The sequence below is a fragment of the Eutrema salsugineum genome, unplaced genomic scaffold (assembly GCF_000478725.1).
Source record: "Eutrema salsugineum unplaced genomic scaffold, Eutsalg1_0 scaffold_9, whole genome shotgun sequence".
Classification (NCBI taxonomy): domain Eukaryota; kingdom Viridiplantae; phylum Streptophyta; class Magnoliopsida; order Brassicales; family Brassicaceae; genus Eutrema; species Eutrema salsugineum.
In genome coordinates, this window is record NW_006256342.1 from 1,665,326 (window position 1) to 1,691,619 (window position 26,294).

The 26,294-nt window shown below is 36.9% G+C and overlaps 6 protein-coding genes across 7 annotated transcripts in view; 3 read left to right on the forward strand and 3 right to left on the reverse strand.

Annotated features, from left to right (window-relative positions):
* The first annotated feature begins 661 nt into the window (after positions 1-661).
* Positions 662-2,025, forward strand: LOC18007967 (sm-like protein LSM3B). The gene is made up of 3 exons (XM_024155212.1): positions 662-849; positions 1,221-1,316; positions 1,731-2,025. Exons 1-3 carry the CDS (start codon positions 733-735, stop codon positions 1,809-1,811), a joined length of 294 nt encoding a protein of 97 aa, XP_024010980.1. The 5' UTR covers positions 662-732; the 3' UTR covers positions 1,812-2,025.
* LOC18008437 (exocyst complex component SEC5A) lies at positions 1,969-9,014 on the reverse strand. Its single transcript, XM_006390089.2, has 21 exons — positions 8,271-9,014; positions 7,792-7,946; positions 7,595-7,680; positions 7,273-7,467; positions 7,062-7,189; positions 6,826-6,984; positions 6,579-6,683; positions 6,157-6,231; positions 5,742-5,879; positions 5,460-5,645; positions 5,225-5,350; positions 4,965-5,091; positions 4,670-4,880; positions 4,142-4,257; positions 3,767-3,995; positions 3,433-3,526; positions 3,264-3,341; positions 3,119-3,175; positions 2,869-3,018; positions 2,483-2,698; positions 1,969-2,379 (listed from the first exon to the last, which is right to left on the reverse strand). The coding sequence occupies exons 1-21, from the start codon at positions 8,655-8,657 to the stop codon at positions 2,167-2,169; spliced, it is 3,231 nt and encodes a 1,076-aa protein (XP_006390151.1). The 5' UTR covers positions 8,658-9,014; the 3' UTR covers positions 1,969-2,166.
* A 527-nt stretch (positions 9,015-9,541) lies between these two features.
* LOC18009410 (eukaryotic translation initiation factor 5B) lies at positions 9,542-15,066 on the forward strand. 2 transcript variants are annotated; one of them, XM_006390091.2, is made up of 13 exons: positions 9,542-9,703; positions 9,830-11,825; positions 11,912-12,474; positions 12,561-12,668; positions 12,761-12,861; positions 12,955-13,045; positions 13,133-13,243; positions 13,345-13,410; positions 13,531-13,590; positions 13,703-14,260; positions 14,365-14,484; positions 14,591-14,707; positions 14,791-15,066. In XM_006390091.2, exons 2-13 carry the CDS (start codon positions 9,884-9,886, stop codon positions 14,854-14,856), a joined length of 3,903 nt encoding a protein of 1,300 aa, XP_006390153.1. In that variant the 5' UTR covers positions 9,542-9,703; positions 9,830-9,883; the 3' UTR covers positions 14,857-15,066. The 2 variants fall into 2 exon arrangements, with proteins under 2 accessions (XP_006390153.1, XP_006390154.1); XM_006390092.2 differs by lacking the exon at positions 9,542-9,703 and having other exon boundaries at positions 9,722-11,825.
* A 941-nt stretch (positions 15,067-16,007) lies between these two features.
* LOC18009123 (vacuolar iron transporter homolog 2) lies at positions 16,008-16,960 on the reverse strand. Its single transcript, XM_006390093.2, has one exon. It carries the CDS (start codon positions 16,891-16,893, stop codon positions 16,306-16,308), a length of 588 nt encoding a protein of 195 aa, XP_006390155.1. The 5' UTR covers positions 16,894-16,960; the 3' UTR covers positions 16,008-16,305.
* A 5,572-nt stretch (positions 16,961-22,532) lies between these two features.
* On the forward strand, positions 22,533-24,066 carry LOC18009251 (indole glucosinolate O-methyltransferase 5). The gene is made up of 3 exons (XM_006390094.2): positions 22,533-23,073; positions 23,170-23,542; positions 23,631-24,066. Exons 1-3 carry the CDS (start codon positions 22,634-22,636, stop codon positions 23,928-23,930), a joined length of 1,113 nt encoding a protein of 370 aa, XP_006390156.1. The 5' UTR covers positions 22,533-22,633; the 3' UTR covers positions 23,931-24,066.
* LOC112081647 (myb-like protein X) overlaps positions 24,056-26,294 on the reverse strand; it is a 6,242-nt gene continuing 4,003 nt past the window's right edge. The window contains 2 exon segments of the mRNA XM_024148534.1: positions 24,056-24,575; positions 24,972-26,214. Of these exon segments, the coding sequence (XP_024004302.1) occupies positions 24,061-24,575; positions 24,972-26,214 (1,758 nt within the window). The 3' untranslated portion in view covers positions 24,056-24,060.

Consider the following 26,294-nt stretch of genomic DNA (forward strand, 5'->3'; position numbering starts at 1 on the left):
ACAATTCTAGCTTCAAATTCAATATAACATTCAGACCATTTTTTTTAATTACGTCGTCTTTTAATGAATAAACCTTCCCTTTTGTAATGATAATATGGGAAAAGGAAATGAAAAGAAAAAAGGCAAAACAATTTTGAAAGATAAAAAAGAGAGGAGAGGCTCTTGTGAATAAGGAAAGGGCAAAAGAGGTGAAAAGAGGGGGAAAACAAAGGCCACTTCAATCTTCTTTTTGAGAATTTCGATCACACATTTCATATTTTACCCTTTTTTCCCAATATTGGATATTGCATATAAAAAATTTAGTGTTATTTGGTTGAGTGTAAAATTAGGTTTTTCTTCATTATCGACCCAAAATTTAAAGCAAGTCGAGAAATTTTGTCTAATTGAAACTATCTAATAGACATTTCTAAAAATGTTCAGATGTAAGTGTAATATATGGGAGTGATCAGCGATATAAACCTTCGTTTGAATATTAAAAAAAAAAAACACCTTCGTTTGTACCTTCTTATAAAATTCTAAACAAATGTTTTGAAAAATGTAATCCAGTAAGTTTATCGGTGAGGCCTATATAGTCTATTGGGCCTTGGCCCATATAATTTAAAAATCTTATTTCGGGAACGAAACTTTTTAAGTTTCTGCTTTTAAATTTGGGAAATAGCGGAGTGGGATCCCTTTAGAGTCTGTGACTTGTTACGATTCATCGGTACAGAAACCCTCGGAGAAGTTTACACAATGTCCAGCGAGGAGGATGCCACCGTCAGGGAGCCTCTAGATCTGATCCGTCTGAGTCTTGACGAGAGAATCTATGTCAAGCTCCGCTCAGACCGCGAACTTCGCGGCAAGCTTCACGTAAGTTTTCTCTTTGCGCTCTTCGTGTGTGAATCTAGTAGATTTTGCTTTTTGTAACACTTTGAAGCTCCTTTCGCAAGCAAGTTCGTCTTAATTTTGTAACTTATTTTGCTGATTTCACTGACTCATGTCGAATTTGGGAGTTTTATTTTGGGGGAATGTCTAGGGTTTTCCTTATGAAGTTTAATTTTTTTTTATATAAGAAAGGTCTCTTGAGCTATGGCGATTAGCTGTAATTGGGAATTTTGGGTTGTAATGTTTGGGTAGAGGAAACCTCAATTTCGAGAAAGTTAGTAAATTTTAAACGATTTCGACACTCTTTAAGTTATCCACTTTGATTTTTTTGTTTGTTTGTTTGTTTCTCCGAGCAGGCGTTTGATCAGCATTTGAATATGATTCTGGGTGATGTTGAAGAAGTGATCACAACAGTAGAAATCGATGACGAGACATATGAAGAGATTGTCCGGGTACGTGCTTATTGGTGACTCAAATAGAATTTGTGTTTTAGTTGGTTATGGTTTTTGATGTATAGGACAAGTGAGGAATATCTCAGGTTAAGGACAATGTTAGAGAACAAGTGCCTTTTAGCTTTCTCATTCATATCGCGTATATACAAGTCTCAACTCGATGAGTATCTGTAGTTCATTTACGTAGCTGCTCGAATTGAGTCGCATTGTAGATATAAGAACTGGTTATAGCTCTGAATGATAAGCTGATAGATCAAAATCAGGAGATAATTTCCATGGAAACTGACTGTTTCTGGTAGTGAAGTCTCTCTTTAAGCTTCTCTGGTGTGCTAGTTTCTGATCTTATTAGGATTAAGTGTGTTTATTGTCTCTACTGTAATATGATTGTTTTTTTTTTACGATATGTGATTGCAGACGACAAAGCGCAACATTCAGTTTCTGTTTGTGAGAGGAGATGGAGTGATATTAGTGTCGCCGCCGCTGAGGGCACCCTGAGTGAAGATCAAATCTAAATCCTAAGCTAAGGAAATGTTTTTAAAACAAAACTCTCTTAGTGATCCTCTTCTCTATGTGGTCTTTGGGACTATTGGTGTATTTTAGTCACTTGTTGTCTAAACTCAAGAAGCCTGAAGAAGCTATGTTGTTCACTTGCTTGTTTTCAATCTACTTTCGGATATTTTTTCCTCTCAATTCGTGTGATTATTCTTAATTACAACCCTATTACCTGAGTTTACAAACAGAGATATAGGTTCTGAAGAAGAGCAACAAACAAGACAAATACATACAGTCAAAACGAAAGAATCATGATCATTTACTACGTACAAAGAAAAGGAGACAGAAGTTGTTTTTTTCATCTTCGTCTAGGTCGGGATTGAATCGGAGAACCTGATGATTGTGAGCCTCTGTAGTTTCTGCTTGGAGAATCCATTGATCCTCTGTACGCAGCTTTGGGTAATGGAGGCGTTGGCTCTACTGGGATTGACTCGGCAAAACATGCTGTGTTCACACGAGTTCTCTCCAATTCTGCTTGTAGTAATTCGCTTGAATACTGCTTCGTCAAAGCCTGTTTGCGGAAAAAAAAAAAACAAAAGAATGATTTGAAGATTGTGAGGTTTTGAAATTTGATTAAAAATTTGTTTCAACGAGAAGGAAGAAATTATCCTTACGAGGAGGTCATCTGCTGAAACAGATGATCCTTGTTTGTCATCTGAAACTGTGTCTTCGCTGCCACGAGTTGGTCTGCGATTATGCCCCGGGGTGGTCTCAACTGCTTCACTGATGCCCTCTATAGCTATCTCCAACACGGTTCCTTGTAGAGATTTAAGAGACGCGGTTGCATCGCTTGTAAAATATAGATTCAGTACTGTCTCAAAATACTCAAGCTGCAACAGTTGTTGTGAAAACAGAATTACGAAATCATAAGATTCTACTAAGCTTTTCTGCTATCTTTAAGATAGTAACTAGTCACTTTTTAAAGCTTTGTTTCTCATTCTAAAGAAGTTCCAGCTTAACTTAGTCAGGATCTCTTATGGTGAGAAGAACAAAATGTTACCTCAAACATTAGTTGGCAGAAACCATTTGCATCGATCGATCTTAAATCATTTGATCTGTTTTCTTCCACCAGACTGAGAAAAGTGTCGATTAGACCTTCGATCAGAACGCCAAGAATCTTGTCCAGCAGGGGTTTTGCACCCGCAAAGACCTGCAGTTTTTTAATTTCCAGAACAAATTATTAGGGTTCGCAATAAGGTTTAAAGAACCAAAAAATCATCACTTTAATTTCTGAATATAAAGCGCACTACCTCTGCATGGACAGCTACAAGAGTGTGCAAGAGCTCAACAGCAGCATCTCGTATGCCCTAAAAAGATTCGATCACATATTTAAGTAATTCTCTTCTTCATAGAAATGAAGACGTTAATAGTTATCATTACGCAGAGATTTCTTACTTTCACTTGAGGTGCCGATCCCCATTGAATACCAGAGTCCAGCAAGTAATTCGTGGCAGATGTTCTGATCAAATTTGCCTGAGTACATGTAAAATTCTCGGAAATTTCAGTTCCATATCTAACACGTAGCAAAAGCATTTTTAGACTAACCTGGACGAAAAGACAATACCTTAGCAAAAGTATAATGCTCGAGGACCTTCTCTCCAAGACCAGAGAAAGACATAATTAGATCTTGAAGATCACTGCTGTCTTCATCTTTGTCCCTGGAAAAATGAAAATGAATCAAGTCTTACTCTAGAACGTTAACACCATACATAAAGTCACCCATGTGGGGCAAGTTTTGGATTATGAAACAGATCGAATTCAACCATTGATGCTTATTATCCAGTTTAAGTCACTTAACCATAAACGGGTATGCCCCACTTGTCTACTTCTTAGTGAAGAGGTAGATAATCATTGACGTCTAGAAAATCACTAATGACGTCAAGTAAGTAAGGACCAACCTAAACTGTAACCAGGTGTATTTGAACTTGTTGTAAAGCTCTGAAGCAAGTTCATCTTTGCAATAACCTATATTACTTAGGACCATCAACAACCGCCTGTGAGGATCGACAACACTTCCGTAGGTGTTGACTGATTGTTCTTCCTGATGATCATCAGAATATCCGTTTTTCCAATTCTCTCGCGTTGAGATGCTTTGGGAAAGATCAGCACCAATTTGATCCAGGTGAGCTGATACATGGGAAGGAAAAAAAAATTTAGCACATCACTTAATAACTGTACAGTATGTGCATTTCCTGCATCCATGTGTCTGTTTATGAGAATATGCGGGCATTTGCATGTGGATTTTATTACGGAATTATGGTAAAAAGTCGCACCAGCAAAATCTAGAAAGCTGTTCAAAAAAGCCAGTCTAACAGATATCAGGATTTCTTCAATCTGGGCAAACATATCTTCTGATTTGGCAGCTTCACCTTTGACAGAAAAAATCATCCTGAAAAACGAGACACAAAGATCAATGAAGTAAACACTGTAGTAATAACAAGGAAATTAAAAGTGCACATTTGTGTATCCAGCTTCCTGAATAGCAATGAAAAAGCATATAAAGCCCATTTACTATAATATCACATGGCACACAAGTCAATTTAGTTCACATGCCACAAAATAAAGTTGGTATGGACAAGGTAGAACCAGAACTAGTCACTTTTGAAATTTTGTTTTCTCTAATGTACAGGGAGAAGACTGAACAAGGTATTTTACTGGAAATATAGATATCTGGAACTCCGAATACAAAAAATAGCAAAACAGGGTATAAATAAAGAGCAAGAATGCATTCTCTCTATTTGTAGTATATCAGACAATGCAACTGTTTAGTATAAGTTTACCAAAATACACTTGAAACTTACAGATTGATTTGTTCCATCCCAGAGACAATAACTGAACGGAATGCAAGAGGCAAGTAAGAGATGGCATATGGAGATTTATTCCTTTCAAGAATAGAAACTGGTATCCACGTCTCCTCTTTAGATATTCCTTCTGTGGATGCCCTCATCCAGGAGCAGAGCCTTTGGATATAAATCTTAGTGATTTCCGCCTGGATTTTTCTTAGTGCGATGACTGCCATAACCAAAAAGCATATACATCATCTCCGTATACTTTAAATTACACAACAAGCTCAAGCTTCAGAAGAAGTTCTAATACCAGCACTATGAGGCGCTGACTCTTTGGCTTCAAAAGCTTGGCATGCTTTTGATACTTCGTTGATGGCATCACTCATAAATCGGCGGAGAATGCATGATTCATCAAAATCACAGAATGTGCTGTGCACCTACAACAGCAGTAATCATGAAAAGAAAATATTTAGAACCACTTTATGGCACATATACCACGGGGTTTTATGTTCCAATATGAAGAGAAGCTCCACTGGAGTCATTTAACAGAAAAAGGAAAAAAGATACCACCTTTTCTTCATAGACAGAAATAGTCTTGCGTATCATCCCAGCAACTTCTTCCAAAGAGTGAGTTGAATACCTTGCCTCTGTCACCTTCTCCTCAGCTTTATTGGCTGAAGTATCACTTACTGAGGACTGAACAGATAAGTATTTATATTCAAATCCACAGCATAAGGAATAATAACTACAGAATCAATCTACTCTTAGGCAGCATAGGTATATAAGCAGAAAGGATGGCTGAAACCTTGGCAAATTTTCCACTGAAAACCGATAGAGCTGTTTTCCAAAACATAGGGATATGAAGCACAAGCACAGCAGTCAATCTTTTGATGTATCTTCCCTTCAAAGCATCAATCTCTTCGTTGGGAAACTCCACTGATTGAAGGTCAACTTGAGCTTCATTATTTTCAATAGAAGAGGCAGCATCTGACTAAAGGATTGAGAAAAACACATGTTTTCATCTATAGAAGTGAATCCCAAATAGCCTTCTAATGATACATATAGCTATTCTCAATGTTGGACTCACATATGGAACGATGTTTTGTTGAATTTGTTGCCACTTTGCATCCGAGATGGCTCTCTCATAGGTCTCATTGCGCAAAATTTCGACCCTTGCTTCATGATCATATGTACACTTCTCAAGCAAGCCGTGGATTCTACGATTCTGGTATATTAAAGAGCCAAGAAAGATGTCGTTATGGAGATAACACAACGATTGCAACAAAAATTGTGAGAGTCACACACACAAGTTATGTGTGTGTTTCCCAATACTATAGAGATGCTAACTTGAAAGTAGAGTCAGAAATAATAAAGGAAACAAAATGAATGATTTTATAAGCTATACGTCACTGTGATGCTCAAAGCAAATCTATAAGAACCCAGATACTACGCAAAACAAAGCAAGAAGGAAGTAAAAGAGTGACATCTTCAAATATACCAACCTGAACATTTAGATAATGCCAAACAGGATCAGATTCCGGTTCCAGCTCCAGCAAAAGCCTCACAGTGTTTTCCAGCTAAAATTAAGCAAAAGTAATTTGGAGTGTCAAGCCTGGTTTCTCAAAGTTTCCAAGAGGAAGTATGAAAGATTTCAAAGTAGTTGTACAATTATGCAGAAATCAAGTAACCACGGAAAAAATGTAGTAATTTTTTTTGGGGGGGGGGGTGGGGGGCAGAAAATTTTGTCACTTTTATGAACAAAAACTGGAAATGGAAGTTAAAATAGATGACAGCAGATAAGATGAAGAAGAGACTGAAAATTGACTTGATAGCAATATTACGCATTTGGTGAATATTTGAATGAAGGATTGTTCAGTTCAATTACTAATTGACACTAGATTATAAAGAAAAATAACAGACATACACTTGTAAAGTCTATTTTTGGATCTTCCATAGACTTGTAAAGAGTGGCTTTGAATTCCAGCATAACTTTGTCAACCTCCTCGAGTACACGCTTGAGTAAATTTACCTGAAAGCAGCGCGTTTACAAATGTTGTCAAGAGCTTTGTTATGCAAGTAAATTAAACCGTAATGAAAAAAAGAATTCAGCGCTTATTGGAAAGTTGGATAGCATCTGTCTCAAAAGAGTGTGATAGAAAATTTAGGCATACATGAGAAGGGAGAGCAATAGATTTCGCCTTCTTGTATTCTCGAACAGCCAAATCATATTCACCCTTGCTAATACTATTACGAATGATACTTGGTAAGTTGAAGAGTGTCCGGAACCTCTGAAGCATTCCTTGTACAGACCTGATTTTCTCAGCTTGAGCCTAAAAATGATTGCGAAGAAGGCATCAAAAAACTGAAAGAGAGTGATAGCAAAAATCCAAAATCAGAGCACACCAACCTGTCTCTCAAAAAGAGGCTCAAATGCAAGATTTGCCCTTGATGTCACACTTTTCATACAATTGAACAAATGAGTAGTTCCTGACCCTTCTGGGTCTTCTTCAATCCGCTTCAGTTTTGACTCAATATCTATAAAGCAAACCAATAGTCTAGACATCAACATGATAGAAGTAAAACTCATATAATAATCCAATAAGTGCAGTAATACATACCATCAATTGTTGTTTTACATGAGACGAAGCAGTCAAAATTGTCTTTTACCAATTGTTTCCTTTGCAAATTTCGACCCTTTAAGTCACTTTTAAGGCCAAGGGCACCAGCCTCGAGATCTGCTGCACTTGTGTCTTGGTGAATGCGAGAAAGAAACAACTTCGGATCGAAATGATCAGAGAAGTAAATCAATTTTTCTGGAAATATTCCAAAGAGAATATATAGCATTTAGAAAAATTGAACATTGTGCATCTGGAAAAATCAAATTTTCTTGTAAGAGCAATGATTGAACTCGAGTTGTAGGTGTTCCAAGGATTGACATACCCCGAAGTGTATTATCCACTTTCTCAGCTTTTGATGGGCTGCCTGATGACTCGGTGATTAACCTCAGTGTCTTGTTGTCTATTATCCTATATAGTACACAGAGTCATGTATATCGATAAGTTCCACCATATTAAAGTCGGAAACTAAAGTATTAGACTAGGCTTTCAAGGTCAGCAAACACAAAAGAGAGCAAGTACCCTAATTTTAACGGATCAATGCATTCCATCCCACGAGGGAATGACTGCAAACTAGTCAGAACCACTTTCTTGCCAGGTGCAGGTACCTTATCCTCTAATTTCTGAACCACGGGTGCAGTTCTTGATTCCCGCATATCACGAACCCTACGGGCAAGCTGCGAAAAAAATGTCATCGGAATTAAAGTGTAATAATGGACATGTTTCCAAATAAATCCACATGATGCTATGTTTTCAACTTGTAACATCACACTAATGGCGTTGAGTTTGGCTTGCTAATTCTCATACTCTGGAAACAAAAGATAACCATCACACTAATCCACTAATGGTATGTCGTACAATTCAACAAATCGATCAAATTTCAAACACTCGAACTTGACGGAATAAGCAACAACAACAACAAGCACAAATTCCAGGCAAAAAACGAAGAAGAAAGAATTCGAGCGTTGATGTTGCCAAGACAAAAATCGAGAGAGACGTACCTCAGCTTCATTAACCCGTTTCCAACAATCGGGCTCCTCTCCATCCCAAGCTGCATCATCCTCCTTCCTGGCGGCTCTTCCTCTCTCCCGGACATCGCTGGCTCTTCCTTTCCCGGCGGAAACAGCACCCTTGTCCCGTTCCCTCTCAAGATCATCATCCCCGCTCGAAATGCTGAGAAGCTCCACCTCCGACTCATCGTCCTCGTCCATGGAAGGTTTCCGAACAGCCGCCGCCGCAGGCTTCTTCGGCTGCTGCACGAAATTAGCAACAGGCTTACGAGCAGAGGCGGAAGGAGGCTTCTGGTAAGTAAGATCTCTCTGAGCCTGCTCCTTCAACGCCATTTGAAGAAGCTCATCTTCGTCCAGATCGTTGCTGTCGCTAGACATGATTCGGTGTGATCAGGTGATCGTCAGTCTCTGAGCTATCGTAGAGAGATCTGAGGAGCTTTACAATTTTTTGAATTTTTTTCGATTTGGAGATTTCAGTTTGTGTGATTTTCAGCTTGTTTCCAGAAATATGAATTTTAAGATTATAAAACGAAAAATAGAAGGTTGGTTATACAGGGGAAAAATCAAAAAGATGGCGATGATAAGAAATATCTTCCGGTCTGTCGGTCTGAGATGAGACGGAATAATTTGGACGGAAGAAGAAATAAATACTTTCTTCTCTTCGTCACTGACCGACACTTGTATTGTATGGCTTAAACATCACTCTTTTTTTTTTTCTTTCGTTTTTTTCTCAATTATTTTGCAAACTCTCACTCAATTCTCAAAGTTCTTTGGTTGTGAGGATAGCAATAAATAATTCAGGTTTTGACAAGTTACAAATAACATGTTTTTCTCTGATTGTACCTTTCCGCCATATTGGCTGACTAACACCTTGTATTCTGATTACATTCAATCAAATTAATAAAGTATGTTTTGACGAAAAAAAAAAAAAAAAAGACAAGTTATGAACTCATGATTTCTGGATGAGCTGTGATGCAACCACTATTATGAATAATATAAGCCAATGTCTTCTGGCTAATGCATATATGCAAATCAGCAAATGGTTGGTCTCGACTTCAAACGGTATCAAGAGGCTCTCGGACAACAACTTATCGCCTTAATTTTTTTTTTAAATACTACTAATTCCAATTTTTTTGTTATTTGATAAAATAGAATAAAAAAACAAATTCACAACATTTACGACACACAAAAAAAAAAATCTAATTTATCGAGAAAAAAAGAAAGAAAAAAATTAACCAGCGTTTACAAAACTAATCGGTAAGTGTAGAGACAGCAGCGTTTTATTAAATTTGGTAGGCACAACCCTAGGGAAGCTTCACGCCGGTTTCACAAACCAGAGCTTCGCTATTCCTTGTTTCTACTATTCCTCTCTGCGCCGCGCTTTCTCTCTGAAACTCGATAACCCTAACGATTAATCGATAAAGGTAAAAAAGCTTCTTCGATTCTTCTCTTAGACACACAGTATTGCTTTCTCTTCTTCCGGCTGAGTTCTTCTCCGATCTCAAAGATTGATTGATTGAACCTAAAAAATTGATTCCGTTCGATTGTAGAAAATTCACCTCGATTATTCGTAAGAGTTAAAACCGGCCCGGAAAAATTTATCAATGGGTCGGAAGAAGCCGAGTGCTCGAGGTGGTGACGATGAGCAACAACCCCCTGCGTCATCTCTCGTTGGTGCTGCTAAATCTAAGAAGAAAGCCGTTCAGATTGATGACGATGAGTATTCCATAGGTACTGAGCTTTCCGAGGAGCCTAAAGCTGAGGAAGACAAGGTTGTTATCACTGGGAAGAAGAAGGGTAAGAAAGGTAATAAGAAGGCTACGCAGCAGGATGATGATGATGATTTTTCTGAGAAGTTTGCTGCTGAGGAAGACGATGTCCCGGAGATTGCTTTTGCAGGGAAGAAGAAGTCTAAAGCTAAGAAGGGTGGCTCTGTTAGCTTTGCCCTCCTTGATGATGAAGATGATAAGGAGGTAGCGGAGGATAATGAATCTGACGGTGACAAAGACGACGAGCCAGTCGTTAGTTTTACGGGTAAGAAGCATGCGTCCAAGAAGGGTAATAAAGTCAGTCATTCGTTTGCGGCTTCAGCTTTTGATGCACTTGGTGGTGATGATAATGACGAGGATGAAGACGAGGAAGTGAACGGAGATGACGCTCCAATCACCTTCTCTGGTAAGAAGAAGAAATCCTCCAAATCGTCGAAGAAGAGCACTAATTTATTTAGCGCTGCTTTGCTTGATGAGGAAGAAGAGACAGATGCTTCAACCTCTAGGCCCGACGAAAATGCAATCGAAGATGAAGAGAGCCCCGAAATCACGTTTTCGGGTAAGAAGAAATCTTCTAAAAAGAAGGGCAGCAGTGTTTTGGCCTCGTTAGGTGATGACTCAATGCTAGGCAAAGAAGCTGCTGACGAAATTAGTAATACTAAAACTTCTGATACTAAGAGTGAGGAAGTTGTAGAACCTGCCAAGAGTAAGAAAAAGAAGAAGAATAATAAGAGCGGAAGGACAGTACAGGAAGAGGATGATTTAGACAAACTTCTTGCAGAACTTGGAGAAACCCCTGCTGCTGGAAAACCTGCGCCTGAAGTAGAGAAAGTTCAAGCTCAGCCTGAGCCAGTTGCATCTGTAGAGAATGCTGGTGAGAAGGAAGGAGAAGAAGAGACTGCAGCAGCGAAGAAAAAGAAAAAGAAGAAGGAAAAAGAGAAGGAAAAAAAAGCAGCAGCAGCTGCTGCTGCGGCAATCTCTTCCGGGGAGGCAAAGGAGGAAAAACAAGAAGAATCAGTAACTGAGCCACTGCAGCCGAAGAAGAAGGATGCAAAGGGTAAAGCAGCAGAGAAGAAAATTCCTAAACATGTTAGAGAGATGCAAGAGGCTCTTGCACGACGGCAAGAAGCCGAAGAAAGAAAGAAGAAGGAAGAAGAAGAGAGATTGAGAAAGGAGGAAGAGGAGCGCCTCAGGCAAGAAGAGCTTGAGAAGCAAGCTGAGGAGGCTAAGCGTAGGAGAAAGGAAAAGGAAAAGGAGAAACTGTTGAGGAAGAAGCAAGAGGGCAAGCTTCTCACAGCAAAACAAAAGGCTGAAGCTCTTAAGAGGGAGGTTTTTAAAAACCAGTTGCTGGCTGCTGGTGGAGGTCTCCCTGTTCCAGATGAAGGGGAGCCTTCCTCAAAACGTCCCGTTTATGCCAACAAGAAAAAATCAGCTCGCCAAAAAGGCAATGACTCTGCTTCTGTTCAGGTGGAAGAGGATGTAGAGCCAAAAGAGAATCATGCAGATGAACTAGATACTTCAGGTGAAGTGGGTTCAGCAGACACTGAAAAGGTTGATTTAATAGAGTCAGCAGACACAGTCCAGACGTCAGAACCTACTGATGTAGCTCAGGAGAATGGGGTTGAGGAAGATGATGTAGAAGATGAATGGGATGCAAGAAACTGGGAGGATGATGTCAGTCTTACCTTCAAAGGTGATTTTGATGATGAGGAGGAAGAACCTCAGCCTGTAGTTAAGAAAGAAATAAATGACGCTGTATCGAAGACGCATGATTCAGGTTAATATGAACTGTAGTTCTTTTTTCTTCATCCTAGTGTTTCATAGGTTGTCTGTTTCTAACTTAATCTTTTGACTTTTACACAGACCCTGAAGCTGGAAAACCAACATCTAAACCAGCAGGTATGGGCAACCCAACAGCACCTGCCACTAAAATTTTACCTGAAGCGGAAGACGCTACACGTACAAAACGTGCTACCCGGGCAAAAGATGCGTCTAAAAAGGGCAAAGGCATAGCTCTGAGTGAACCTATAGAGGGTGAAGAAAATCTCCGCTCTCCCATTTGCTGCATCATGGGTCATGTCGATACTGGTAAAACAAAGCTTTTGGATTGCATCAGAGGAACAAATGTACAAGAAGGTGAAGCTGGAGGTATAACTCAGCAGATTGGTGCAACATATTTCCCCGCAGAAAACATCCGAGAGAGGACCAGGGAACTGAAAGCAGATGCAAAACTTAAGGTGCCTGGTCTATTAGTTATTGATACTCCTGGCCACGAGTCCTTCACGAATCTGCGATCAAGGGGTTCAAGTTTGTGTGACCTTGCAATTTTGGTGGTTGACATAATGCATGGGTTAGAGCCACAAACCATAGAATCTTTAAATCTTTTAAGAATGAGGGACACAGAGTTCATTGTTGCATTGAATAAGGTGAGGCTGCTTGTCATTCTGCTAGGATGGTAGTTTTGTTCTCTGTTGTTAATTCCCGTGTGGAAAGTAAAACCTTCATCTTCCAGGTGGATAGGCTATATGGATGGAAAACATGCAAGAATGCTCCTATCGTGAAGGCAATGAAGCAGCAAACTAACGATGTTAAAAATGAATTTAACATGAGGCTTACTGGGGTGAGTCATACGTCTCTAGTCTCTTATGCATGGCTTGAGCTATCACTTGTTGTACATATGTTTCAAGTTATGGTGTTTCGTTGGTATTTCAGATTATAACCCAGTTCAAGGAGCAAGGTCTCAACACTGAGCTTTACTACAAAAATAAAGAAATGGGAGAAACTTTTAGTATTGTTCCTACTAGTGCTATTAGGTATGAGTATCTTTCTATTGTTTTCAATTTACAGCCCAACAGACAACTCATCCATCCTAAATAGTTGGTTAACTCTGGTTCTTGATATTTCAGTGGGGAAGGGATCCCAGATCTCTTGCTGTTGTTGGTTAACTGGGCACAGAAAACAATGGTTGAAAAACTTACATATGTTGACGACGTGCAGGTCTCTCTCATCTCTCTTTTAGGGAACAATCTTTTCTGCACTACTTCAGCGTGATAATTCTTACCCTATCTTGAAATGGTTGAACAGTGTACTGTCCTGGAGGTCAAGGTTATTGAAGGCCATGGTACAACGATTGATGTTGTGTTGGTAAACGGTGTACTTCATGAAGGTGATCAAATTGTCGTTTGTGGGTTACAGGCAAGTAGAAACATTATGATCTATCCAAACAAGTCATGCATTGGGTATACATAGAAATAGAACCTTGAAGAGTGATATTATCTATTCCTCTCATATTTCAGGGACCTATAGTCACAACGATTAGAGCATTACTGACTCCTCATCCAATGAAAGAGTTACGGGTGAAGGTACTTTCCGATACTTCACTTCATGTGTCTTGTTACTGTTATTCCTTCAGAAACGTGATTCATTCTAATTGGTTTCTAATCTCTCTAAAAACATCGTGAATTTCTGGTCCGATGTTTCAGGGTACTTATGTGCATCATAAAGAAATAAAGGCTGCACAGGGTATTAAAATTACCGCCCAGGTGATTGGACTGACTCCACCATTTTCTTAGTTGCTACCCTCTGCAGTTTAATTTACTGATATTTGGATCACAACTTGAATATCGTTTCCCATTTTTGGTTTTGTATAAAAAGGGCCTTGAACACGCAATTGCTGGCACTGCACTGCATGTGATTGGACCTGATGATGACATCGATGCAATTAAGGAGCAGGCTATGGAAGATATGGAGTCAGTTTTGAGCCGGATCGACAAAAGTGGTGAAGGAGTTTATGTACAAGCGTCTACATTAGGATCATTGGAAGCATTGCTTGAATTCTTAAAGTCCCCAGCAGTAAAGATTCCTGTCAGTGGTATCGGTATAGGGCCTGTGCATAAGAAGGATATCATGAAGGCAGGAGTGATGCTCGAGAGGAAGAAGGAGTATGCTACAATTTTGGCTTTTGATGTGAGAGTAACTACGGATGCTCGTGAGCTTGCAGACGAGATGGGAGTAAAGATCTTCTGTGCCGATATCATCTATCATTTATTCGATCAGTTCCAGGCGTACATTGAGAATATCAAAGAGGAGAAAAAGAAGGAATCAGCCGATGAAGCAGTCTTCCCATGTGTACTTCAGATCTTACCTAACTGTGTGTTCAATAAGAGAGACCCAATAGTCCTTGGAGTTGATGTCAAGGAGGGTGTACTTAAGGTATCCTATTTCTTACTTTCCTAGATTCTCTGCAACTCACATACATGTCAGACTTATGTCCTAGGATTCACACTTTCTTAACATTCGTCTTTGTTGGTTTATAGATTGGAACTCCCATCTGCGTCCCTGGCAGAGAGTTCATCGATATTGGCCGCATTGCCTCTATTGAGAACAACCATAAGCCTGTTGACTATGCAAAGAAGGGCAACAAGGTGGCGATTAAGGTAATGAGATCATTCTCTTCTTCAAAGAGAGACAAAGGAGTAATTGTTGATGTGGTTTCAGCTTCACACATTCACATCCTAATCGATGCTTTTCTCTGGTATACAGATTGTTGCTTCGAATCCTGAAGAACAGAAAATGTTTGGGAGGCACTTCGACATGGAAGATGAGCTTGTGAGTCACATTTCGAGGAGATCTATCGACATACTCAAAACCAACTACCGGGTAAGTGGAGAAAAAGTTGTTTACCCTTCTGGGTTTCTCTACGAATCATCATTTTGACTAAAAAATGATCTAAATCATTGCAGGATGAGTTATCCATGGATGAATGGAAGCTAGTTGTAAAACTGAAGAACATCTTCAAGATACAGTAGATTCCTCTAACAGTCAACTTGTTGGCGCTTGAAACACCACAGGCCTGGGAAACAAACAAGAGTCTTGAGATATACAACCTTATATGCCTTTTATTTTTTTTGACTTATTTCCATTTTTGTTGAAAGGAAAAATAATCGAATGAAGGAAAAATAATCTGAAAGATTAATGTTAATGTTTTGGTTAATGTTCAGATTCAGTATTAGGATATACATGTTTTAGTTTTCTTTTTCTTTTAAAATAACAAACTTCTGAATTGGATCATTCTTTTGACGACGGCACGAAAGTATCTCCTTTTTTGTTCGTAATAACTAAAAGCAAGCTGCTCCTCCTTTTATGGAGATGTGATGGAAATAATGCACAAGAGATTATATAAGTATACGACAACAATTTATAAAGTAGTTCTCATTTTTACTTTATGGATGTTGTCGAGATCATCGATATGTTATGTAATTATGTTCAATGTTTATTATAATCTCGCATTCTCGCCCATTGCTTTACTTCATCTAATATGATCCTTTGTTTTTCCGTAACATCATCATATATTTCCGTCTATTCTTAATCTAAATTTTTAATTGATTCACAACTAGTATTTAAACTGATTTTTCTTCTTTTAATTAGCACCAAGAAAAAGTAGCATATGTCATAAAAACAAATGTTAGTTCCAAAATACAAATACTTTATAAGCGTTAATAAAAAAACGGGTTATATAATGGGTTACTAACCTTAACCTTCGTGGCATTTTAGTATAATTTTATATCTTAGTGGTAGATTTTGGAATCAAACAAAAAATGTGGTAACTTTGCTTAAAATTTTACATAAAAACTAAAAGATTAGGAACTATGATAAACCATAACAGTGGTCGAGAAGCTGTAAAAGAATTCACTGTAATCTAATTTTCACAATAACGAAATATTCTTGCTAATTCACATAAAATCAAGAATAATCTTTTTTCTATTAAAGTTAAAATCAAGAATAATCGTAACTGCGATTAAATAAAAACCTCGCATTTTGGTTTTTTCTTTTTCACATCTTATTATCTCAATAAACACAAAGAAAATAAAATCAATTGAACGACTACAATATATCAAGAGAAAGGAAACGATTATTGTTTCAATGTTGCAATTCCATTTCAACATTAACGTACGTTGCCTTTTATTACCGAAACAAACGTTGCCTTAAATTATATAAAATAAAAAACAAACCATCATCGTTTCATAAATAACTTTACAATATAAACGTTAACCTCATTACCAAATTGAAAATTACATGTTGAAAATTAAAACATGACATGCTTGTAGCTTTAATAATCTGTGTTACGATGGTATGAAGATTTAAAGTAAAAAGAGTGTGTTCACGAACAGTAACCACACGTTAAGTGTTCATAGATTTCTAACTGAAATTCACTCTAAGATATTCAACACATACCTTAAGATGTCACCACTAACAATTCAAAGTCCATGAAACCCAATAAGCTTAGTCAAGCCATACGTAATCGCCATAGCTAACCATCCTCCAAACAAAACCCTAGCCGATGACCTAACCACCGGCGCCTTCCCTAACGCCGCTCCTAACCACCCGAATACCACAAGCGCCACCGTAACCGCAGCCACAACCGCAATGATCCTCACTCTATACTCCTTCACAAACGCAGCCGCCAAAAGCGGCACAATCGCACCCGCAGAGAACGCAAGCGCAGACGCAGCCGCTGCTTGTAGCGGACTTGGAAGCTTCTCTTTCTCTATCTCTCCGCTCTCTCTCTCCATCTGAGCTACCTCTATGTCGTATTGAGAGTAAACGGAGACGAACTCTCCGATAGCCATACTGCAAGCTCCGGCCACCATTCCGGCGAATCCAGAGAGAATCATAGCCTTGACTTCTTGTTTCACGGCGCCAACTCCCATCATCAACGACGCGGTGGAGACGAGACCGTCGTTGGCTCCGAGCACGGCGGCGCGTAGCCATTGAGCGCGTTTGGAGTAGTCGAATGTTGTTGATTCCTTCTCTATGTCCATGTTCGTGTTACGTTCTTGATCCATTTTTTCAACTTGATAAATTTTTTTTTTTTTTTTTTGTGGAATGTTTTTGTTGAGTAGAGAATCGAGTAAGTGTGGAGAACACACGCCTAGGCTCTGTTCTATTTATGGAGATTTTTGAGTTTACTTTTTAGCTTGGTGGAGACAATATGTGGAGCATCACCACTGATTTTTGTTTTTTTGTTAATATTAATTTATGAAATTGGAAAGGAAAAAACAATTGTACACTAAGTTAGGGCAAATTAAAATCCGATGCTATCACAAACCATGTTAATAGAAGAAAAGACAACTATAAAAATGTTGTTGTTTGCGATTGATATAATAAATTGAGACACGGATTTTTGTTCTTCTTATATTTCAACTTCAACGTGTAGATTAGATACTTATACTATGCTTCGTGTCAATATTACAAAATGACTTGAGAGTATGAATCTTCTAGATTTAATTGGTACGCATGGATACGATTCTTTTAACCTTTCTAACCTTCCTACGCTATAAGGTCTTATCGGCATATGAAATCGGAAATGAAAAAATGATGTGAAAACCACATTCTTGTATGTTTCTCACCATTTTCATATAATTAAAGATAAAATTCCATAGTGAGGCCAAAAAAGGCAGTTACATAAGAAGCTGTTCTGTCCGCTTCATGATCAAAGGCATGCATGTCTTTTAGGGAAAAAGAAAAACGTAACTTATTATAAAGGAAAAAAGGAAATTTCAACTTGATCCATTAGTAGACGCAATCTTTAACACAATTTTAATTTTAAGCATATTTATTTGAACTTGATCCTTTACTTACTGATTTTATGATTTTATGACCATGGTTTTTTAACGTAATCGTTGTTTGTCCTCGACAAAGAAAGGAACCAAAAAAGGGAGAAAAAGAAGGGAAAAGGAGTAGCTAATCAATCAAACTGTTTTGTACATTTAAATTGAGTTTTTAAAATAATGTTTGACCAAAAGTTATCAATAATTGTAGATTTTAGTAGTGTTTGACCAAAAGTTATCAAATTGAATGGAATTATCACAATATTATATTGATTAGAATATATTTCTTTTGGGAGTTATTCAGTTATGTTTCTGAGTGTAAAATCTTTAATTGCAACATTTAATTATACTTATATACCTAATTATACAAGTTATATAACTTAAGAAGGTTTCATCAGATAAATAAACTAATAAATGCTGTTAATTTTTTTAAAAAAAAATTGGATCAATATACAACTGAATAAACAAAAGAAAATTTGAGAGACACCACGTCCGGCATGCAAATTCACCATAGAACGATTACAACATAGAATAGTAGAATCCAACTTTTTAATAATCAAATACGAATCAGATGTTTATTCACGAAACAAATTCTTAGATCCTCTGAAGATCGCAATGAGCAATTAGATCCGTTTAAAAGTCAAAAACCTAATAAAAAACAGATAGGGAACAGATAAAAGTAGGGTTTCATGAAATATAAAATAATAAAAATATATACAAAAGAAATGGATTGATGAATTGGAAAGCACTGGGAAAATTAGAGTGAAATCAAATAATGGAAAGAGATTGATAATAAAGAAAGAGGAAGAGTGTGGTTTCCACACGAAGAGCACCATCCTTCACCATCATCACCCACGCATCACCACACTTGTACATACACCACCACTCGATTCATCATCAGACTAATGTAGACATGTAGTCAATAATTAGTTTAGGATTCTATTAATTAATTGAGATGTGTGTAGTATTGTAATATTCTATGTACCATGTATATAACACAATGAACATGCATACGTACTCGCCTACGTATACTCACGTTATCACAACGATTAACATTACTAAAGCATAATTCAAAAATATACATTAATAAAAAAAATTGAATTTGTTTATTACATTTAAATATCTACAACGTCTGTGGAACATGGTTTACACATAAGATCCAACAAATTTCTTGTAACATAAGATAGGTAAACTGTTTGATCGAAAAAAAAAAAAAAAAACTGTTTGATCGATGATTATACAATCCTCGTCCCTTTAGCGCTAACTAGGGTTTTTCTGTTTCCTTCCGTCTCGATAAGGATATTAAGATGGATTAAAACCCAGAGTTTACCCAAACCCAAATTGGCTCATGTTTTTGTGCGCTGTGAAATAAAAGTGATTGAAGCGTTGACCATGGAGTGAGTAATATTATCTGTGGTTGGGTTTATCTAAAAAAGTACTGGGTTATCGATGGGGTTTTTTATTCACATAATTAAAAAAAAAAATTCTTATACCATGAAATTAGTTTTTGGTGAAATACCTTATTTTTTCCAAAAATAATAATTGAATACAGTTTTACTGTAAAAACAAAATCGACAGTTAGATTAAAAGTGATCACATTTACCTAACGTGATCAGGCCTATAAAAGAGATGTTAATCTACATATATATGCATGCATGCTGGTGGAGTATATATTAATCTAATTTTTCTTGTCAACAAACAAATTTTAGAATGATTAAAATCCAAAACTGGATGTACATAGTTTATATAAAAGATATCATATGAATATAGTCGAGCACTCCGTGCTAACCTATCCATATCTGAATTTGAAATATATAAGATGAACGGGATAAAAAAAAAACAGTAAAACATTCTTTAATCTTCACGAATTTATCCACGTGAATTGAGAACGCATGCAATTTGTATATAGGTGTAGAGAACATTTTCAATAGTTCGAAACAATTTCTTGTACAAATATCCTTGTTTCCTACTGTACAATTATATAATGCATATTCATTTGTATGCTTTCTATTCGAAATATAGCGAAGAATACTTGCATTCAATTTAGGTCCTATAATTGATTCTACTATATATCGTCATATTAATTGAATATAATATTTATCCATATTTGATTTTATCTATTGACTAATTATATCCATGATTTTTTTTTTCTTTTGTGTGTGCGTGTTAGTATTATCATCTAATTGAGGAAAAAGTTTCAACTTTATTATCTTGATAACCAAGACGAATTCTGTATGGAAGAACCTGTAGTGGAGGTTCAAGATTTGACGGTTCATGCTAGCTTTCCATTTCAAGACTTCATTTTAATGTATTACTACGTGTTGTCTCGTTTTGCATGTCTTCCATTATAACAAAAAGAAAAAAAATACACTTTTATCTTCCGCATATTCGTCGAATAGAATCAAATTAGAAGAATGCCAGCTTAACTATAAGAAAAAACAAAAGGGTAAGGGACGCTAAAAAATTCTTATACAAAAAACACTGTTTTGAATGGCATTCCTAAGAAAATTTTGAAAATAAAAGGGTAGGGACGCTAATAAAATGGGTCTGAAAACAATGGGCCTGAAAAAACGGGCCCTTTGGTCAGGGCTCCTTACCTTGGGCCCATTTCTCCCAATCTTGGAAGACAATGAAGGGGAAGTACATTCTTTTTTTTTTAAAAGTTTACTTTAGATAAGTTATGTTCTTGTTTTTTTTGTTTGACATCTTTTTCGTTCAAGTGCCACAATTTGATCTAATGGGTCTATTAACTTAATTTTAAATTTTTCTTCCTTTACTTATTTTTCCAAATAAGAGGATACATCATACATGTTTACTATACAGGATATACTAAATGTTTTATGTGTAAGATATAAATAACGTCTTGTTAGTTCGATTAAAAAAGTTCCCATTATGTGGTATTTGGACGGGACCAATTTACGTACTTTAATTCTAAACCTAAAAAAATTGTACGACCCAAATAGCCATTAAAAAAAAAATCCAAAAAAATGCGAAGGATAGACCAAAAATAAAAAACAAACTCAATATTTTGTTGTCTACCAACACAATCCCAATAAACATATTATAATAGGAAATAGTTTATATTAAAATATATATTCAGATCTATGTACATCATATAGTAATGGGATTAGTAGGTGTAGACTTGGCCCATCATCTAAAATAAGAGTATATGTCTTCACTGATTGAGTAGCTGCTAACTTAGTAACCTGGACTATTCTACTCTCTCTAAGCACCAATAATTAGCTCATATACTTTTATAGTTCTATATAGACTAAATGAACACCCCGTGCCCCGTGTTACACGCCATTACTTTTCAATTTGTAAGAGTTATACATATATATGCTTGTTTTTGTAAGTGTTTGATTACATTTCAGCTATTTTTAGTCAACGTTATTCAACTACATTATGTGATATTTTTAATCATTTCATTTTTCGTTATATTTTAAGTGTCTTATAATAATATAATGTAAAATACAAAATTTTATTAAAATGTAAAATTAGTTTTAATGATATCCGTCAAAGTTTGAAGTACGTACTAATGAGATCTAGAACATAACTATATTTCTAATTTTTGCGATGTTATATATATATACATATATATACATATATATTATTGGTATTTAGTTCAAGGGTGACAATTTCAATATTTTCAAAATTTAACACATATTTTGTTGTTTTTAGAGCTATAGGTAAAAATGACATTAAAAACCACACTTTTAAGTGGAAATAAAAGGTGGAATAAGATTCTTTATGTAGACATAAGCATGTGCTCGGACTTGTAAGCACACCTAGATAATGTAAATTATTTTGTTGCCACTCTAGCTCACGCACGACTATATATGTAATATATATATATAAATTGAGAACACCACAAAAAAAATTCCATCACTTTTAAATGCCCCAAACGCTTCTAGGTGCTCGGTTCTTGATTGGTTTGTAAACTTTAGTTAATCAAAACACTAAAATGAAGATTAATTAGTGAAAAATGAGTAGATGAATTGAACGTATTCGGATATTACAAGAATAGTATACAGAATGAGATTACTGTAGTTAGAGCCTACACATATCGTTTGAATATAAGATTTGTCACACAATATGTATAATGTACCCATACGGTACATTATTAGTTTCAACATAAAATATCATAGCGACAGAGTTATCGTAACATGTGTGCAAGAATAGGTAGAAATAGATCCCTGAACACGATCAACATGATGACGATCTTGTGAATAGTTTTAAAAATTATAATCGAATAACGTCAAAAAAAAAAAAAAATTGCTCGACAGAAGTCATAGAGGATATGAGGTAATCTAAACAAATTTTTACAGGAAAGTTGGCAGTATATTTGGATCTATGCTCCACCTACCAATCTCCAATTTTTTTCCAATTCCTCAAAATAGATTCACAGATGATACCACCTTAATTTTTTTTTTTTTTTATAAACCAATTCCACAATTTCAACATTTAGTAATTCTGCCCAAATGATGATGTGTTGTCAATTTTATTCAAACCAATAAAATTATAATCCAACCGATTCCACCAAATGGATGTTACCAACCTACCATTTACAGTATACAACTATGTCTATATTTCTATTTTTGCGTGTTTCACGTGGTTGCTGGTTTAAAAAGAAGACTATTTTATTGTCTGATTGCCACCTACCTAATTCAGCCACCATTATGGACCGTCAAGCCCAAAGAAAAATGACTGAATAATAATAGTATACTCAATCTTTTTATGCTTACGAAAATAATATTATCTTTATATCAAAATAATTGCAATGAAATTATTTAAGAGATTGAAGAGTCTAAGCACGACAAAACAAAAAAAAGAAGAAGAGTCTAAGCAAAACGCCTACAAAAGGAGTCACAAAGATGCAGGAAAAACAATGTACTGAAAAATCCTCCCTTTCTCTATCTTTTGATCTAAAAACATTACCTTGACGGAGAAGAAAGCAAGATCAAAAACAATAAAAATGGGACACGTTTTCGACCCTAAAATCATAAATGAGATTAACGGAGATGAAGAAACGGAGCTTGGTTTGAGGGCGGTGAGGTTAGCCAACTACATAACCTTCCCGATGGTTTTCAAAGCAGCCATCGAGCTCGGTGTCATCGACACTCTCTACTCGGCTGCTCGTGCTGACGTCAATGGATCCGGTTCGTTCCTCAAACCGTCTGAGATAGCGGCTCAGCTTCCTACAAAGCCTAGTAACCCTGATGCACCGGCTCTGCTGGACCGTATGCTTCTTTTACTCGCCAGCTACTCAATGGTCAAGTGCCAAGTCGTTGATGGTGAGAGGGTTTACAAAGCCGAGCCGATTTGTAAGTATTTCTTGAGATACACTATTGAAGAAATGGGGACACTTGCTTCTCAATTCATTCTTGAACTCGACAGTGTCTTCCTCAACACCTGGTAATTACTTTCTTGATCTCTTTTCAATTTCTATAATAAGATACAAGAAAAGGGTTTCTTTTTGGTTTTTTGCTGATCAATAACTAAATATTTCAGGGCACAATTAAAAGATGTGGTGCTAGAAGGAGGAGATGCATTTGCCCGCGCCAATGGTGGGCTGAAGCTATTTGATTATATGGGAACAGATGAAAGATTAAGCAAACTCTTTAACCGGACTGGATTTAGTGTCGGGGTTATGAAGAAGTTTCTAGAAGTTTATAAAGGTTTCGAAGGACTTAATGTGTTGGTTGATGTTGGGGGAGGAGTTGGAAACACATTAGGTTTTGTTACTTCAAAGTATCCAAACATCAAGGGTATCAATTTTGATCTAACTTGTGCTTTGACACATGCACCTTCTTATCCTAATGTGGAGCATGTGGCTGGAGATATGTTTGTTGAAATCCCAAGAGGAGATGGTATCATCTTGAAAGTAAGACCCAAGAACAAATTCATACTCTTGTCTGACTTCTTAAGTGTTTTTTTATTTTTTGTATATACTAAATTTATATGTTTTACAGCGTATGCTTCATGATTGGGATGATGAAGACTGTGATAAGATTCTCAAGAATTGCTGGAAAGCATTACCGGAGAATGGAAAAGTGATTATCATGGAGTTAGTTATTCCGAATGAGTCAGAGATTGGTGATGTTCAGTCCAACATTGCCTTTGATATGGATTTGTTGATGCTCACACAATGCTCTGGAGGAAAAGAGAGGACAAGGGCTGAGTATGAAGCTTTAGCTGCAAAATCTGGTTTTGCCAACTGCAACTTTGTTTGCCGCGCATATCATTTGTGGGTCATTGAGTTCACTAAATAGGCTTGATGTTGTAAGCTGATTCTTCTTGTGTTCTGAAACGAGGCTGAACCTTCTCATGGTAATAAAAGCTGTATGGAATCTTGAGTTCATTTCAATTGAAAACTCGAATAAAGATGATATTGTGCTTTGGTTAGAACTTGTAACATCTTATTTTTCTCTTGGAACGAACAAAACGAATAACAATGACTATGAGTGACATAAACAATGCTGATCCTGCAACTAACCCGAATCCTAGTTTGATTCTTCTTATTTGTCTGATTTTATCATTATCTTCATCTGAATCCATCTCTTGAATCACTTCAGCTTCCCAATCTTCTTCTGACTCTTCATATTCAACTTCTAACTCTTCTTCGTCATCTTCACTTGTGTTTGTATCCACCGGTTCTTGGATCTCGTCTGGTTTCTCATTTCTTCCTGGTTCGATTGATTCTCCTTTTCCTATCTCTTGAATATTTTTCGAGCTGCCATCTTCAAACTCATTTTCTCTGTTCTGTTTTCCTCTGCAACAATGTGTTCTGTCTTCCAACAATTCTTTGATCCTTTCTTCTTCACCTGTTTCTTTTTCTTTGGTCTGATGAATCTTTCTTGAATCATTATCCCTGCTTTTTGTTTCTGTCTTTGCGGTTTCTTCATCTTTAAGGTTATCTGTTAATCTTTGTTGCACCAGTTCTCTGGTCTTGTCTTCTTTTCTCAGTCCTTCAGGTCCTTTTGATTCATGATCTTCAGATTTTTCGAGGACCTCCGTAATCATGCTCTTCTTGTTTGCTCCTTCTTGGTTTTTCATTCTCTCTTCCACCAATTCCTGAATGTTATCTAGGTTTTCTTTTCTTTCCACCGTCTTAGTTGATTCTCGGTTTTCAATCCCCTTAACCTTTCTTGGCCCCTCTGCCTCCGAAATTTCTTTATCTTCCTTACCATCCTCTTCATTACTGCAATAGTAATTTGGTCCCAGGTTCTTGTCTTGTTCCTCATAATTTCTCTTTTGTTGGGGAGACTCTTGTTTTTCATTTTCTTGTGTCTTTCGTGAGCTATCATCTCTACTCGTTGCCTCTTGAGTCTTATTCTGTTTTGCTTTACCACTTGTGTCCTTCTCCACAAACGATTGCTTCTTGTCTTGTTCTTTCTGTCTCACCACAATTGCTAATTCTTCTTTTTCTTCTTCAAAGCCACCATCCCTGATTTTTGTCTCTGCCCCTGCTCTGTTTCCTTCTTTATTATTGTTTATTTCCGCTTCTGCATGTTTTCCGCTCATCACTACTACTCCAATTTTTTCAAGTTTATCTGGCTTTTGTTCTTCAATCTTCCTTGAGCTATCATATTCATCTATTGCCTCTGCTTTCTCAACAACCTCTTCCTTTTCTTCTTCTCTCCTCTGATCACTTGTTTCTATTTCCACCACTTCTTGATTATTTTCTTTTTTCTTTCCCCCTCCCAATGTAGTTGTTTCGTGTCCTTCAGTCTCATTCTTTTTTGAGCTATCATCAGTAGCTTTCGACTTCACCTGCAGACTTCTCATCGCCTTCTCCTTATGCTCTCCTTCTCTTATATGATATTCTTCTTTTCCGCCCTCTTCAGCCGTTAGTTCTTGGATTTGTTCTTGTTCTGCATATCTCTCTGTCTGATCTGATCCTATTTCTTCAACATCATGAGACTGGCTTGAAGCTTCCATAGATTTTTTCTTGAGAACTGTCTTATATCCTCCTCCTTCATTCATTTCTTCTTCTCCGTATCCCTGTAAATTTTCTTCCACTGATTGATTTTCTTGGATCTCACTTAGTTTCTTCTGTTTCTCTAATTCATCTGATTCTTGTGCTTTAATTTTCTCAACATTTCTTGAGCTAACATCATCAGCTACTCTCTTCATCTCTTCACTTTCTATATCGGCCATCCCCTTCTCCTCTTCTGGAATCTTGTCATGCTCTCCGTTTTCTAGAATCTCTTGGTCCTTAGTTCTGCTGCTAATCTTATCTTGCATCTCCTCTTCTGCATTTTTCTCATTTCCTTCTGATTCTTTTTTAGGAGGATTTGTTTTCTCTTTCACTGGTTTAGGGCTCTTCCTCAGTTCCTCATTCTCTTCCGATTCATCCAATTCCACCTTTTCAAACTTTCTTGATTTACCATTGTTGGCTTTTGTCTCCACCTCTGCTTTTTCTTCATCTTCTCGCTCCACCTTCTTCAGTTGTTGGACTTTTTCTTGTTCCACTGGTCGTCTCTTTGATATATTCGTTTGTCCCTCTCCCTTCAGATTCGTTTTCTTTTTCTTGTTGTTCTCATTTTCTTCCATCTAATCGTCGTGACTCCTTGTAATTAATGAAGACTCCTCAACCAAAAAAACTAACCAAAACGAACGCACTATCACGAATT